Source organism: Pseudoliparis swirei, chromosome 18, assembly GCF_029220125.1.
Source record: "Pseudoliparis swirei isolate HS2019 ecotype Mariana Trench chromosome 18, NWPU_hadal_v1, whole genome shotgun sequence".
NCBI lineage: Eukaryota > Metazoa > Chordata > Actinopteri > Perciformes > Liparidae > Pseudoliparis > Pseudoliparis swirei.
In genome coordinates, this window is record NC_079405.1 from 3,173,359 (window position 1) to 3,188,688 (window position 15,330).

The 15,330-nt window shown below is 44.0% G+C and overlaps 1 protein-coding gene across 11 annotated transcripts in view; it reads right to left on the reverse strand.

The window, feature by feature from the left end:
* slmapa (sarcolemma associated protein a) overlaps positions 1-15,330 on the reverse strand; it is a 50,137-nt gene that overhangs the window by 19,027 nt on the left and 15,780 nt on the right. For 10 of the 11 annotated variants that reach the window (XM_056437640.1, XM_056437638.1, XM_056437639.1 and 7 more), the window contains 3 exons: positions 10,880-11,027; positions 9,835-9,907; positions 597-633 (listed from right to left, as the gene is read on the reverse strand). In XM_056437640.1, the coding sequence (XP_056293615.1) occupies positions 597-633; positions 9,835-9,907; positions 10,880-11,027 (258 nt within the window). Of the gene's footprint in view, positions 1-596; positions 634-4,312; positions 4,485-9,834; positions 9,908-10,879; positions 11,028-15,330 lie in introns of those variants that run through there. The other variant, XM_056437647.1, reaches the window with a different exon arrangement.

Below are 15,330 nucleotides of genomic sequence, written 5' to 3' on the forward strand. Positions count from 1 at the left end.
GAGTCGGTTTAGTCCGATGACGTCATCTTTACACACCGGCAGACGGCACTTGAAAGCCGATTGGCTCAACCCGCTGTGCAGGAGCGCGGGGATCAGAGCAGATTTTAGTGAATTTAAGTGTTTTATGATTATTTCTATATCTAACCTGCACACTGAGGTCAGAGGTCACCGGATGTTTCTTCGCTCAATCATCGAGATAAGAAGCCGACTCATAGCGGCTGGCTCGTTGCGCGCGTCAGGCGGCGGCCTGCCGATGTTACCGCAACACAACGAAGACGTGATGGAGCTTAACGCACAACGAGTGAGCGCCAACATGGAACTCCTCTGAAAGCTCTTTGGTTGAACTTTAAATAATCTTGAATAATCTTAAATTGAACGGTGGGAAAAATAAAATGACAAAATGCGCTCCTTCGTCCAGATGAATGACTTCTGGAGCGCTGCAGTCCTCCATCAGCTGACCACTCCACTGTGTGTGTGTGTGTGTGTGTGTCGCACACAGACACACTCGCAGACACACACGCACTCACAGACAGGCGCACACACAGACACACACACAAGCACTCAGACACAAACATACACACACACTCAGTTCTTACCTTGTCTACAGGTAGTGGTAACGGAGCCTGGATGACACTAAAAGAGAAGGAGAGAGAGGATGAAACATGGTTGTCGCCATAGCAACAGCGAGGAGGCAGGGCACATGGAGTAACTAGGAGGTCTTGTGACACTTGTAGCTCCTCTGTGATTATAAAGCAGCCCATTGAAGTGTTTTTTGAAGACTTTGCGGTATCTCTGACAGTTGCTTTTGGTTTAAAAAATATTATATCCTCATGTTGCCTCCTTTATGCAACTCTTATGCAACTCTGGGTGTATGGATATTTCTTTAAAGAGCCATTAAAGAGAGCAGTCACAACATTTTAATCATAGCTTTCATCATAACGCCCATTTTTACAAACCAAATTCAAGCCAATATTTTAAAAAAAAATCTTCATTTTAGACACTTAAACAAATAAAGGGTCAGTAAACTAACAGTCACATTTAGGGGAAACTTATCCCCCATTAGTTTCTGCTCTGCATGAACATGACCTCCACGGCCCGTTGCTGGGGGCATGTATTCAAGGTATTGTATCTTAAAGCAACACAAGGTCACACAGGTTTGTTTTAGGGGGGCGTTGAGGATAATCCAGGCGTTCAGGAATGAAGGTTAACTCGAGTCTGGGAACATTATATAAGCCGACTCAGTTAATGTATAACAGCAGCTGGAGGAGAGGAGGAGACGGAAGCTCCTACAACAACTCTGAGGTCCAAACACCACCTCATTAAACTCGCATGTTTACTACACACACTGGGGGACAGGTCACCAGTCTATCTAGGAAATTATTTATATATATATATATATTTATTTATGTATATATATAGAGATAATTTAAATATATATGTAATATAAATATTATATATATTATTATATTTTATATAGATATTTATATAATATATATTTAAATTATCTGAATTACATGAAGTGTAGGGATTATCAAAAATGATAACTTAATAAAACAAATAAGAAACTAGAACGGGCACTCGGTAGAGCGCATACCTTCGCATATCACAAGATTGGGCATTGAATTATGAACATTTTGGCATTAGTTGCATGCCAATTGGACAAAAATGTATCGTGTTATGGTAAAAAAAAGATTTTGACCTTTCCATGACCTTGACCTTTGACCTGATTGATCCCAAAATCTAATCAAATGGTCCCCGGATAGTAACCAATCATTCCACCAAATTCCATGTGATTCAAGAAGATTTGACCTGTTCATGACCTTTGACCTTGACCTTTGACCCGATTGATCCCAAAATCTAATCAACTGGTCCCCGGATAATAAACAATCATCCCACCAAATTTCATGCGATTCGGTTAAATATTTTGAGTTTTGCGAATAACACGCATACAAATAAATAAATAAATAAATACACGGCGATCAAAACATAACCTTCCGGCATTTTCAATGCGAAGGTAATGAGCTTTTTCTTGAGTGAACTTATTGCCATTTAAAGTGGCTCTATGAAGCTCTTATGATGCCACACTGTGGGACTTGAAGGACTCTCGTATCATCCATCCAGTCACAGTGAAACCGCCTTCGCTTTAAATCCGTCACCGTGGCGATGGCCGTGCATAATGAATGACTATCAGACGGCCTGCAGCGGACCTGTCACTCAACACAGCAGGAGGCGCCACATCCACCATGAGATGTGATGCTTTCCAATTCATTAATTATTTACATTTAAATTATTTATTACATTTTAATTAATTAGTTATTTAATTTGTAATTATTTTAATTGTAATTAATTGTCCAACTACTTGTGCATTTGTATTTACTTCTTTTTCCTAACTTGTGTTAGTTTCTGTATTATTTATTGTAGTGTGCTCTGCATGTTTTCTTGCATTGTGAAAATATTTGGAAAATAAAAAATATATAAAAATATAAATAATAATAAATTAGATTATGAATGATTTTCTAATCATCTATAAAGCCCACAAAAATCCCTAAAATCAGAATGTTGTAATTATACACAAGCTCTAAAAACTACGCTAAAAATAAACACCAGCACGCTAACCAAACCCGGCTGAGCTGACGATGACATCATCGACTTATCCTACTATAGGTTTACGTTACACACATGTTGCGCAATACCTCGGTCCGTTTGGCCGACCTCTATATCGCCCGCGTTTTGTTTCCATATCAATATATATATATATATATATCTCTGGTAAACAAGCGTAGTAATATTTATGCCTTTTTCCTTTAGATGGCATGATTTATTTTTAAATACCATATTTATTCTTGTTATAATCGACAAATCTTCCTCATTGACAGTGTTTTGGTACCAACTAAATAAATAAAGTCCATTTAATTGATTGCTTTGTTCGTTGTTTTCTTTCCATTCTCATTGCAATATAATTAAAGATGTATTGCTTATTAAAGAGGGTGAAGTTGCATCATTGTGACATTATATCAACATTACATAAGAGACATAAAATAGTCTTGAACTGACATTAATATTGTTTATGGAGATTATTTCTGTGACAGCGTATCGAGTGGCCTCCAGGTGAGAGGTCACGACCTCTGGCTGCAGGTCTTTGTTGCATCTTTAAAGCTCCACACAGCAGACTTCTTCTGCATCAACCCCATCAAAACAAAGTCCTGAACTCATCAAGCAAACAGACAAACAAACAAACAAACGTCCACAGCTGAGACCGGATCTGTCCAAAACAACCCGTTTTGAAAAAAGGTTGAAATAAAATAAACACAGGAGAACATGACCTAAATACACAGCTCTTCAACCTAGGCTCAAGAGAATCACACGCACACGCACACACGTTTTGCATGCAGTCCAGCCGAGACGATGATGGAAAACTGGAGTGAGCGTAGACTGAGCGTCGTGAGCGCTTTGGAGTACGAGTTTGTTTCATCTCTTGTTTACGTTGTTATTGTTGTTATTGGTTGGCATTTCATATCGTTGTGAATGGATGAACTGATGAATTTAGATTAAAGAATAGCCCATAACCAAAGATTACTTACATTAAAAAAAGGTCCACTTACACAATATATGAAGAATTAAGATTCAAGTCATGAGATCAATGTGGGCGTTTTACTCGAGTGATGACATCATCCTTAATAATAATGATGTCATGAAGCGCTTACATTTTAAATCAAGTACCAAAGTGCTGATTCTGCTCTTGAGGTTACGGGTTGTTATGATGCGTGATCCGATGCGCCTGCGGGACACGTTTCTGATATTGACTTGAGATAAGTGAACATGTCATATTCAACAAAATAATCTTGAGAATAAACCCATGAAGCAGTCGTTACGGGATTAAATCTCGAACGGATGTGATCAAAACAAACAGAATCCCTTCTGGCCACAGCTTCCTACAGAGACTGGCCCGTCTAGAAAACAACAACAACAACTCATCTATAAGAAACTAAAGAGGAGTAAAAGATGTTTTCATCTGCAGACAGAACAGTCATCTGAACACAGACACGAGTTCTGTGTTCAGATGACTGTTCCTACAGAGACTGGCCCGTCTATACAACAACAACTCCTGTATAATAAACTGCATGAACCCAACAGTCATCTGAACGCGAGACACGAGTTCAGCGTTTGTTTGTATTCGAGCAAAAAAACAAAAATCACTTCAGACTTCATGTTGTGCCCTTAAGAAATAAATAAAAAAGACACAAGCAACAGTTGGAGCCTCTCGTTGTGTTTGACAAACAAAATAACAGAAAGAGTCCTGGTTCAGAGTTACCTGTCGTCCTCTGGCGAGCGTCAGGTGATGCCTCGTCACAGGTCAAAGGTCAAACCCCTCTCTCTCGGCCTGACTCGGCTATGTGAGAACACGGATCCGTTGCTTCATTCTGTGCCCGTTTCAGGCCGAGCAGCTGATTCCTCTCTCCTGCTCCAGAGGCATCCCATAAAACACAAACGTTCCTTCTTTCTACTCTTTGCCCCTCCTTTTCCCTTCTTTAACTCATTCAACTTGCTGTAGCTCCGCCCCTCCTCTCTCTCTCTCTATCTGCTATGGTTCTTCACTGTCTTTATGGTCTGTGGGAGGCTAGAAAAAGGTGCGCTAGATAAGTAACCTGGCGTTGCACGAGGGGGCGGAGCTATCGATCTACAAGCTCCAATCAGCAGGGAGAGCAAAACAATTCTGAGAAATGCAAGTCTGACCACTAAGTATGCGCACGTGTGTGTGTGTGTGTGTGTAAATATGGCAGGTGATAAGGAAACAAAAGAAAGCAATTGTCACGAACCAAACAGTGACAGAAGGAGATAAACAACAATGGCTTCCACATATTTCAGCGTGATGGTGTCGTTCAGATGGAGGAGGAATGTTTCCCAGACAGAAACTGGAAGAGTGAGACGTCTGGCATGAAGAGTGAGACGTCTGGCATGAAGAGTGAGACGTCTGGCATTAAGAGAGAGACGTCTGACATGAAGAGCGAGACATCTGGCATGAAGAGAGAGACGTCTGGCATGAAGAGAGAGACGTCTGGCATGAAGAGTGAGACGTCTGGCATGAAGAGTGAGACGCCTGGCATCAAGAGTGAGACGTCTGGCATGAAGAGAGAGACGTCTGGCATAAAGAGAGAGACGTCTGACATAAAGAGAGAGACGTCTGACATGAAGAGAGAGACATCTGGCATGAAGAGTGAGACGTCTGGCATGAAGAGTGAGACGTCTGGCATGAAGAGTGAGACGCCTGGCATCAAGAGTGAGACGTCTGGCATAAAGAGAGAGACGTCTGACATGAAGAGTGAGACGTCTGGCATGAAGAGTGAGACGTCTGGCATGAAGAGAGAGACGTCTGGCATGAAGAGTGAGACGTCTGGCATGAAGAGTGAGACATCTGGCATGAAGAGAGAGACGTCTGGCATGAAGAGTGAGACGTCTGGCATGAAGAGTGAGACATCTGGCATGAAGAGTGAGACATCTGGCATGAAGAGAGAGACGTCTGGCATGAAGAGTGAGACATCTGGCATGAAGAGTGAGACATCTGGCATGAAGAGTGAGACGTCTGGCATGAAGAGTGAGACGCCTGGCATCAAGAGTGAGACGTCTGGCATAAAGAGACGTCTGACATGAAGAGCGAGACATCTGGCATGAAGAGAGAGACGTCTGGCATGAAGAGTGAGACATCTGGCATGAAGAGTGAGACGTCTGGCATGAAGAGTGAGACGCCTGGCATCAAGAGTGAGACGTCTGGCATAAAGAGAGAGACGTCTGACATGAAGAGCGAGACATCTGGCATGAAGAGAGAGACGTCTGGCATGAAGAGTGAGACATCTGGCATGAAGAGTGAGACATCTGGCATGAAGAGAGAGACGTCTGGCATGAAGAGTGAGACGGCTGGCATGAAGATAGAGACGTCTGGCATGAAGAGTGAGACGTCTGGCATGAAGAGTGAGACATCTGGCATGAAGATAGAGACGTCTGGCATGAAGAGTGAGACGTCTGGCATGAAGAGAGAGACGTCTGGCATGAAGAGAGAGACGTCTGGCATGAAGAGAGAGACGTCTGGCATGAAGAGAGAGACGTCTGGCATGCAGAGTGAGACATCTGGCATGAAGAGAGAGACGTCTGGCATGAAGAGTGAGACGTCTGGCATGAAGAGAGAGACATCTGGCATGAAGAGTGAGACGTCTGGCATGAAGAGTGAGACATCTGGCATGAAGAGAGAGACATCTGGCATGAAGAGAGAGACGTCTGGCATGAAGAGAGAGACGTCTGGCATGAAGAGTGAGACGTCTGGCATGAAGAGAGAGACGTCTGGCATGAAGAGTGAGACATCTGGCATGAAGAGTGAGACATCTGGCATGAAGAGAGAGACATCTGGCATGAAGAGAGAGACATCTGGCATGAAGAGAGAGACGTCTGGCATGAAGAGTGAGACGTCTGGCATGAAGAGTGAGACGTCTGGCATGAAGAGTGAGACATCTGGCATGAAGAGTGAGACATCTGGCATGAAGAGTGAGACATCTGGCATGAAGAGAGAGACGTCTGGCATGAAGAGTGAGACGTCTGGCATGAAGAGTGAGACGTCTGGCATGAAGAGTGAGACGTCTGGCATGAAGAGTGAGACGTCTGGCATGAAGAGTGAGACGTCTGGCATGAAGAGTGAGACGTCTGGCATGAAGAGTGAGACGTCTGGCATGAAGAGTGAGACGTCTGGCATGAAGAGTGAGACGTCTGGCATGAAGAGTGAGATGTCTGGCATGAAGAGTGAGACATCTCACATGAAGAGTGAGACATCTCACATGAAGAGTGAGACATCTGGCATGAAGAGTGAGACATCTGGCATGAAGAGTGAGACATCTGGCATGAAGAGAGAGACGTCTGGCATGAAGAGTGAGATGTCTGGCATGAAGAGTGAGACATCTGGCATGAAGAGTGAGACGTCTGGCATGAAGAGTGAGACGTCTGGCATGAAGAGTGAGACGTCTGGCATGAAGAGTGAGACGTCTGGCATGAAGAGTGAGACGTCTGGCATGAAGAGTGAGACGTCTGGCATGAAGAGTGAGACGTCTGGCATGAAGAGTGAGACGTCTGGCATGAAGAGTGAGATGTCTGGCATGAAGAGTGAGACGTCTGGCATGAAGAGAGAGACATCTGGCATGAAGAGTGAGACATCTCACATGAAGAGTGAGACATCTGGCATGAAGAGTGAGACATCTGGCATGAAGAGTGAGACATCTGGCATGAAGAGTGAGACATCTGGCATGAAGAGTGAGACGTCTGGCATGAAGAGAGAGACATCTGGTATGAAGAGTGAGACATCTGGCATGCAGAGTGAGACGTCTGGCATGAAGAGTGAGACATCTGGCATGAAGAGTGAGACGTCTGGCATGAAGAGTGAGACGTCTGGCATGAAGAGAGAGATGTCTGGCATGAAGAGTGAGACATCTGGCATGAAGAGTGAGACATCTGGCATGAAGAGTGAGACATCTGGCATGAAGAGTGAGACATCTGGCATGCAGAGTGAGACGTCTGGCATGAAGAGTCAGACATCTCACATGAAGAGTGAGACGTTTGACAACTTGCTCTAACGTGTGAAGTGAATATGTTTGTGTGTTCTGCATTAATAGCAAATCAAAGCTGCCGCGTGTTCTCTGGCCACACCCACATCGGTGATGTCACAGAAGGTGTTTCACATTAGTTTCGTTTAGTTTTTAATCCCAAAATAAAATCTAATGCAGGTGGCTCCAGGGAGCTACGACATCAGCTAATTAACCCTTTAATCCACCTGTTTTTAACTTCACGGTTAAATGAGAATATTATTATTATCGTGTTAATTACTCATTAATGATCTATTATGTCTCTATTAGGCACTGGTGTGTTTAGCTTTGACTGTTTTTCACATTCCTTGACCTTACTCTTGTTGCCATCCTATGTCAGTATTACTTCATTCACACTTAATAATCGTTATTCCATTGCTCATATACGTATAAATGTGTATTCTATTATTTTGTGTTAATCTTTGATCAAACTCCGGCACAAGAATGTCCCTCCTGGTCCATAAAGTCTTTATCTTATCTCACAGGCTTTAAACAGTGAAGCTCATTTTCACAGGGAAAGATAACATTGAGTCAAGTTTCAAAAGGTCACGGACTTGGTGTAATAACGGAATAACAACAATAATGTAACATTAAATACAAAATTAAGAGTGAATAAAGTGTGTTTGGCCGTCTTCCAGGTGACTAATGCAGCAATTAATAAATCTGATCGGCTTCAGAGCTGCTCAGAAACAATGAGAAGGACTCATATTTAAGATTATATGATGATTATATTGAGAGGGAAGGGGAGAGAGAGAGAGAGAGAGAGAGGGGGAGAGAGAGAGGGAGAAAGAGAGACATGGAGAGAGAGAGGGAGAAAGAGACAGAGAGACACATAGAGAGAGAGAGGGAGAGAGAGAGAGAGACGGAAAGGGAGAAAGAGATAGAGAGAGGGAGAGAGAGAAACAGACAGAGACACAGAGAGAGAGAGAGGGAGAAAGAAAGAGGGAGAGAGACGGAGGGGGAGAGAGAGATAGAGAGAGAGGGAGAGCGAGAGAAACACAGAGAGAGAGAGAGGGAGAGAGAAAGAGAGAGAGGGAGGGAGAGGGACAAAGAGGTAGAGGGAGGCAAAGAGAGAGGGACAGAGAGAGAGACAAAGACAGACACAGAGAGAGAGAGAGAGAGAGAGACACAGACGGACAAACAGAGCGAGAGAGAGAGACACGCATACCCCCACACACACACACACACACGGACGGACAGAGAGAGAGCGTGAGAGAGAGACATCACAAAGCTGAGTTCAGCTGATTCCCAAACTAAACGGATTTCCTAAAATCGACAATATGACGAATTTCAACATTTCTATATATTTTTAAAGAAGCCGAGTCAGCGAAGTCTCCTCAGGACTCGACTCAGAGTGGAAATGTAGACCTGAGGGAGTGAGGAGGAGGAGGAGGCTTCAGGAAGCGTTAGAGTTTCAGCTCATTGTTTATCCTATTTATTTATCTATATTTTTATTACCATTATGCACATTATCTGCTTTGCACTTCTGGTTCGATGCTAACTGCGTTTCGTTGCCCCAGTACCTGGACTCTGAGTAAAGACAATACAGTTGAATCTAATCTAATCATTTGGGACCCACAGGTTACTTTATTCTGTTCACTCGTTGTAGTCTTCAGTGAAACGGGTCTAGAGGCCCACAGGAATGGACCTGCTGCGCCCCAAACAGACAGCTCAGATACCCGCTGGACAACCTTTAGCATGGAAAGAGAGCGGCTTGTTATTCTCTTCCCCTCAGCAGTCGGTAGAGACCAAAAGCTAAAAGATTAGGCTGAAACATCTCAGCGGTCTCAGCGTTTTGGGAGATCGACAGACACGGAGCTCTCTCTCTGCAGTCTGTGTTCGTCTGCATCCTCCAGAATAAAAGCTGGAGCGAGGCAGCAGATGGCACTGCACACACACACACACACACACACACACACAAGGTGGGACTCCCAGGACAGTAGGAAGCTCCATGCCGAGTCAGCTGCTGGTTTGCTACGGCCCATTGAACTCTACACACACACTTATTTTTTGTGGTACTACAATTTGTAAACACAACACGCTTCATTCTCCCAACACTCAGCATTAATTTGTGTAATGATCACATGACGCGTTAACAAAATGGCCGCCGTCGTCAACGACGACCAGACCGACTCTAATCGTCACCGAGCAGAAACACATCGCTCATGAAAGAGTCTCGCAATAGAGAACGCCGTTGACCAATGAGAATGCTTACTCGCTCCGCCGGCGCGCCTCCATCCCGTCGGGTAGGAAGAGATTGATAGTGGACACGATGCAGCCATGGGTGACTGGAAACACAGAGACAACCACCGGGTTACTGGTTACCAGTTCATCACATTACCAGTGAAGGCTGCAACATCTATACATGCAATATGTTCTCTACATTGTACTTTTCAAACTTTCAAAATCTCTGAATTAACTCTGTAACTGGTAAATCATGCTAGAGTTGTGCAATATATATACACACACACACATATATATATATATACACACACATATATATATATTTATATACACACACATATATATATATTTAAATCTATATAGATATAAATATTGTATATATACATATAAATATATGCATTTATAAATAAGTATATATAAATATATTTATATACATTAATATATATCTACACATTTATATAAATATTTATTTATATAAATAAATATTATTTTTTTAATTATAGTTAATGTTTCTTCTGCTCCTTCGTCAAAGTTACTATATCTTTTTGAGGTTAAAACACACGACAAAAATGTATCCGATATTCATTGTGATGGACAAATACATAGAAACATAGAAACTATACAGCATAAATTTAAAGCACACATAATTTGTAGTTGAACAGATAAAATCAGCCGACCCTCGAGGCTTCATTTCTTTATTACGTTAGTCTCCGAATAAAATGTACGTGGTGCTAATTGTTAGTTAATCTCGTGATGTTCACATAGTCTCATATGGATGGAGGTTAGAAATGTGCGTAGGGACTCCAGACTTGATTATTACTGGAGCTGAGAATCTGACTCAAATATCTGCTCTGCACTTTGTATGCATGAAGTCTGTGACCTTATGAAAATGTGCCCGTAGGCTCCTTAAAGGTTAGCGGAGTGTAAGTATTTGGGTTGTACGTGTGCGTCAACATCTCAACCACATCCCCGTTCTACGTCGCCATCTTTTCTCTCGGCGTACAACAACAAAGCGCCCAACATAAACCGCGTGCGTGCACTAACATGACGTGGACGTTTAGTCTCGGCGCGTTTACCTTTGCGCGTGTTCTCGGTGACGTCGACGCCGAACTGGATGATGTCGCCGGAGAGGACCTCGCAGGGCGGGCTCTCCTCCGAGCCGCGACTCAACCGCTGGCTGTTGATGAACGTGCCGTTGCTGCTTTTGGTGTCCTGCAGGTAGAACTGAAACACACACACACACAGTAGGTGAGAAACATGTGACAAAAACAACACACATGTGGCAATTCCGTAGATTAACGGTAAAAAAAACAAAACATACAATATACAACATTCAGCTCTTGATGAAATGCCACAAGCATCAATTATGAATTTCAAACTACAGTGACATCATACTCGTGATCATCCACACAATAAAAATACAATAACACCACATGTCGTAGATTAGCATCGTGCGTTCAAGCTCCACTCGGAAAAATGAATAAATAAATGAGGATGTGTTCCAATGTAATCTTGTAAAATGTAGTTTTTGGTGGGAAAAGTGAATAAATACAGAGATGTGAGACATTTTCACAGCAAAGATAAATATATATTAGAGAGGGAGTTATGACCTGTTACACTTCCTCAAATAAACAGTTTATGTCAAGATTTCTTGAAGTCAAAGCAAGTATATAAGTAATAAAATAAAATAATGTATTTCCATTCATTTGAATTGCGTGACAAAAACACAGAATGGCTGACGGTTAAATGGATATCGGGGATGGTTGAAGGGTTGACACTCACGTTACTGGGGTCAGAATTACAATATGATTATTGGTATTGGTTCAGTCCGACGCCGAGGGTCTGTTCTCGCCAACAATATCCAATATCAACGTTTCCTGGTTTGACTCCTTATTTTGCCGCAAACGCACAAAACGTGTCGAGTACACAACGAGGTCAACAACCACGGCAGGAAGACACAAACCGCAGGAAACTACTTTTTCATTCACAGAAAACAAATCCTGAAATCGCTTATCTATTCACAGACAGACATGAAGTGTACACACACACACACACACAACAGGAAAACTGAACACGCACACAGGCAAATAAACCCAAAACAACTGCACATGGACAGACAACACAAACATGACTCTCTCCCTTTCTCTCTCCCTCCCTCATTCATCAGCTCAGACATGACAGAAAACCAATGTGGATCCACCGGAGGGAGGGAGAGGGAGAAAGAGAGAGAGATACGCAAACACAGACAGACAGAGAGAGAGGGGGGGGGGGGAGAGAGAGAGAGGAGATAGACACACACAGACGGACAGAGAGAGAGACTGAACAGCAGAGAGAAAGAAAGGACTGAAGGAGGAAGACAACAGACAGAAAGAAAAAGATGTCGAGACTGTTGGACTGCAGTGAGCAAGCTACGAGTTCACAGATCATATATATACACACACACACACAGTTACCTCCTGTCCCCATGGTAACCTTGAGACAGGGAGGGAGGGACCTAACGATAGAGCTTTTCACCCAGCAACACACACAGTATGCGTCACATACCTCACACAGTTCTCTCTCTCACAGAGAAAGCATGACATCATCTACCTGTGCGCTGCAGACTGCCGCTTCAGTCTCAGTCGACACGCAGCCACCAACTCATTTCTGACATTCGCTCGTTCTCGCGGCCGATAAGTCACGATCGCGTGAGGACGGCAGTGAACGTGAAACACTGAAGCCTTGTGCGGCGCAGGCCTTTGAATGGGACCACTGTGTCGCACAGCAGGGGTCCACACACACACACACACACAAAAGACTGACGGCATCAATCTTTTTAAGTGCATTTACATGGAATTTAGGTAAACACGTACAACTGAAAACATAAATAACGGCGTCTTCCTTAATGTTGACAAAAGCCGCCTGTCCACCATAAATTCCTGGTAGTTTAATCCCACAACTACTTAAAAAAAAAAAAAAAAAGGTTCCTTTAGGTCGTGGTCGTCTGCGTTTCTGTGCGTGCACATTTCATGGTAAAAAAATCATCTTTAAAAAAAAACTTGGTTTTGTCTCGGCAGCATTTTTTGCTGAATTGCCGATTCATGAAATGATGTCATGACGCTCGGAGGAGGAAATGATGTCATGACACCCAGAGGAGGAAATGATGTCATGACGCCCGGAGGAGGAAATGATGTCATGACACCCAGAGGAGGAAATGATGTCATGATACCCGGAGGAGGAAATGATGTCATGACGCCCGGAGGAGGAAATGATGTCATGACGCCCGGAGGAGGAAATGATGTCATGACACCCGGCGGAGGAAATGATGTCATGACGCCCAGAGGAGGAAATGATGTCATGACACCCGGAGGAGGAAATGATGTCATGACACCCGGAGGAGGAAATGATGTCATGACGCCCAGAGGAGGAAATGATGTCATGACGCCCAGAGGAGGAAATGATGTCATGACGCCCAGAGGAGGAAATGATGTCATGACACCCGGAGGAGGAAATGATGTCATGACACCCGGAGGAGGAAATGATGTCATGACGCCCAGAGGAGGAAATGATGTCATGACGCCCGGAGGAGGAAAGTGAAAGGCCTAACTTCAGCCTATCTGTAGCCCCAGCTGATTCTGAAGCACCGGCCGGTCGCGGTCGAGTCGCACTTCAGTCTCGAGTGTTTTTGAAGTCACAACACTCTCTAAAATGACCGCTCACTTAAAAAACATGCGAATGAACGACGGACCCGTCGGGTAGAGGGCGACTCGGATCAGAACCGACGGGAATAGTTTGTTTTTATGGGGGGGTTTTCAGGTTGTGTGTGCGTCTGCGATGGTTTGTGTGATCTTCTGAAACGTAGACACAACAGATCACAGATGGGTCGACTTACTGACACACTGACCACGGCTGAGACTCCCTGTGTGTGTGTGTGTGTGTGTCAGAGAGAGAGAGTGAAATCCTTTCCTTGCTCGGTGAGCTGGTGAACCCGCCCGCCGCCTGCCAACGTCACACAGCGAGCTTCAGTCTCTGGAGACAAAGACTCGCTCCGCTTCACGACGACTCTCATTTCTCCGCTCCGCCGTGTGAACAACTCCACCGACCGTTTCAGTTTCCCTCACCTGGAGGTTTGTTTACACACTCTCCGATCGTCGGCCTCGTGTCTCTTGACCCGCTTTACGATATTTTTTCGTATTTCACGATCTCTAATGAGTTTGATAAGGATAATCAGATCATAGTTAAGACAAAAGCTATGAAAATAAATATTAAAATCATCCTTTAAGACGAGCGTATTCCTTCAGGTCCCTAAAGAGTTTTATAATAATAATAATGTGTCTTTTATTGATCCCACAGTGGGGGAATTCTTCTCTGCATTTGACCCATCCGGAGTTATTAAAGAGCAGTGGGCTGCAGTGAAGCAACTGGGGGCTCAGTGCCTTGCTCAAGGACACTTTGACATGCAACCAATGGGGACAGAGCGGGGATGGAAGCGGGTAGCTCGTGGTTACGTTTGTCATCGTCGTAAAAACCAAACCAGACGTGGAGACTTTCATCTTCAGGAAGAACCGACGGGATCCAGAAACACGAGCGATGTTTGCCTCCACGTTGCATGATGTCATCATCTCGCCTCAAAAACAATTATGTGATGATGACGACATACATATCCTTCAAAATAAAAGCACAGGATATGTGTCTTACATCTCTTTAAGAAAAGGTGATCATATGTCCTTCAAGCCATCAGGGGCCACATCAAATGAAAATGTCTCTAATTTTATAACATGAAACCATTTAATTTGAAACCTTCAAAATAAAAGCACAGGATATGCGTCTTACATTTCCGTAAATCGACTGGACAATTTTTTTCACCGGTCTTCAATGAACCGGATGACTTTACTGGGTTTTTGGTTGCAGGAGCAGCTGCTCTTCTCGGAATTCACCGGAGACGCCGGCGTGGGAAGCGTGCAGGAGCGCTTGTTAAAGTGCGTCGGCGGGGATTTCGAACTGCGCTCCCGTCAATTCATCTGGCGAACAAGATTGATGAACTGCTGCTCCTGAACAAAACTAATAGGGACTTTAGCAGATCTGCCGCCCTGTGCTTCACCGAAACCTGGCTCGGTGCGCACATCCCGGACAGCGCACTGCATCTGCCGGGCTTCCAACTCCACCGAGCGGACCGCATAACGGCTCTGTCGGGGAAAACGAGGGGAGGCGGAATCTGCTTTTATATTAATGAAGGTTGGTGCACAGATGTCACGGTGTGAAAGGAATCATGCAGCCCTCACCTAGAAACTCTTTTAATAAACTGCAAACCATTTTATTCACCGCGGGAGTTTTCCTCATTCATCCTGGTCGGTGTGTACATCCCACCTCAGGCCTGTGTGAGTGAGGCACTCCAACACCTGGCAGAGCAGATCACCACCATGGAGCACAAACACCCAGACTCCCTGCTCATTGTTCTTGGGGACTTTAACAGAGCAAGCCTCAGCAAAGAACTGCCAAAATACAGACAGCACATTAAGTGTAGCACCAGGGACAAAAACACACTGGA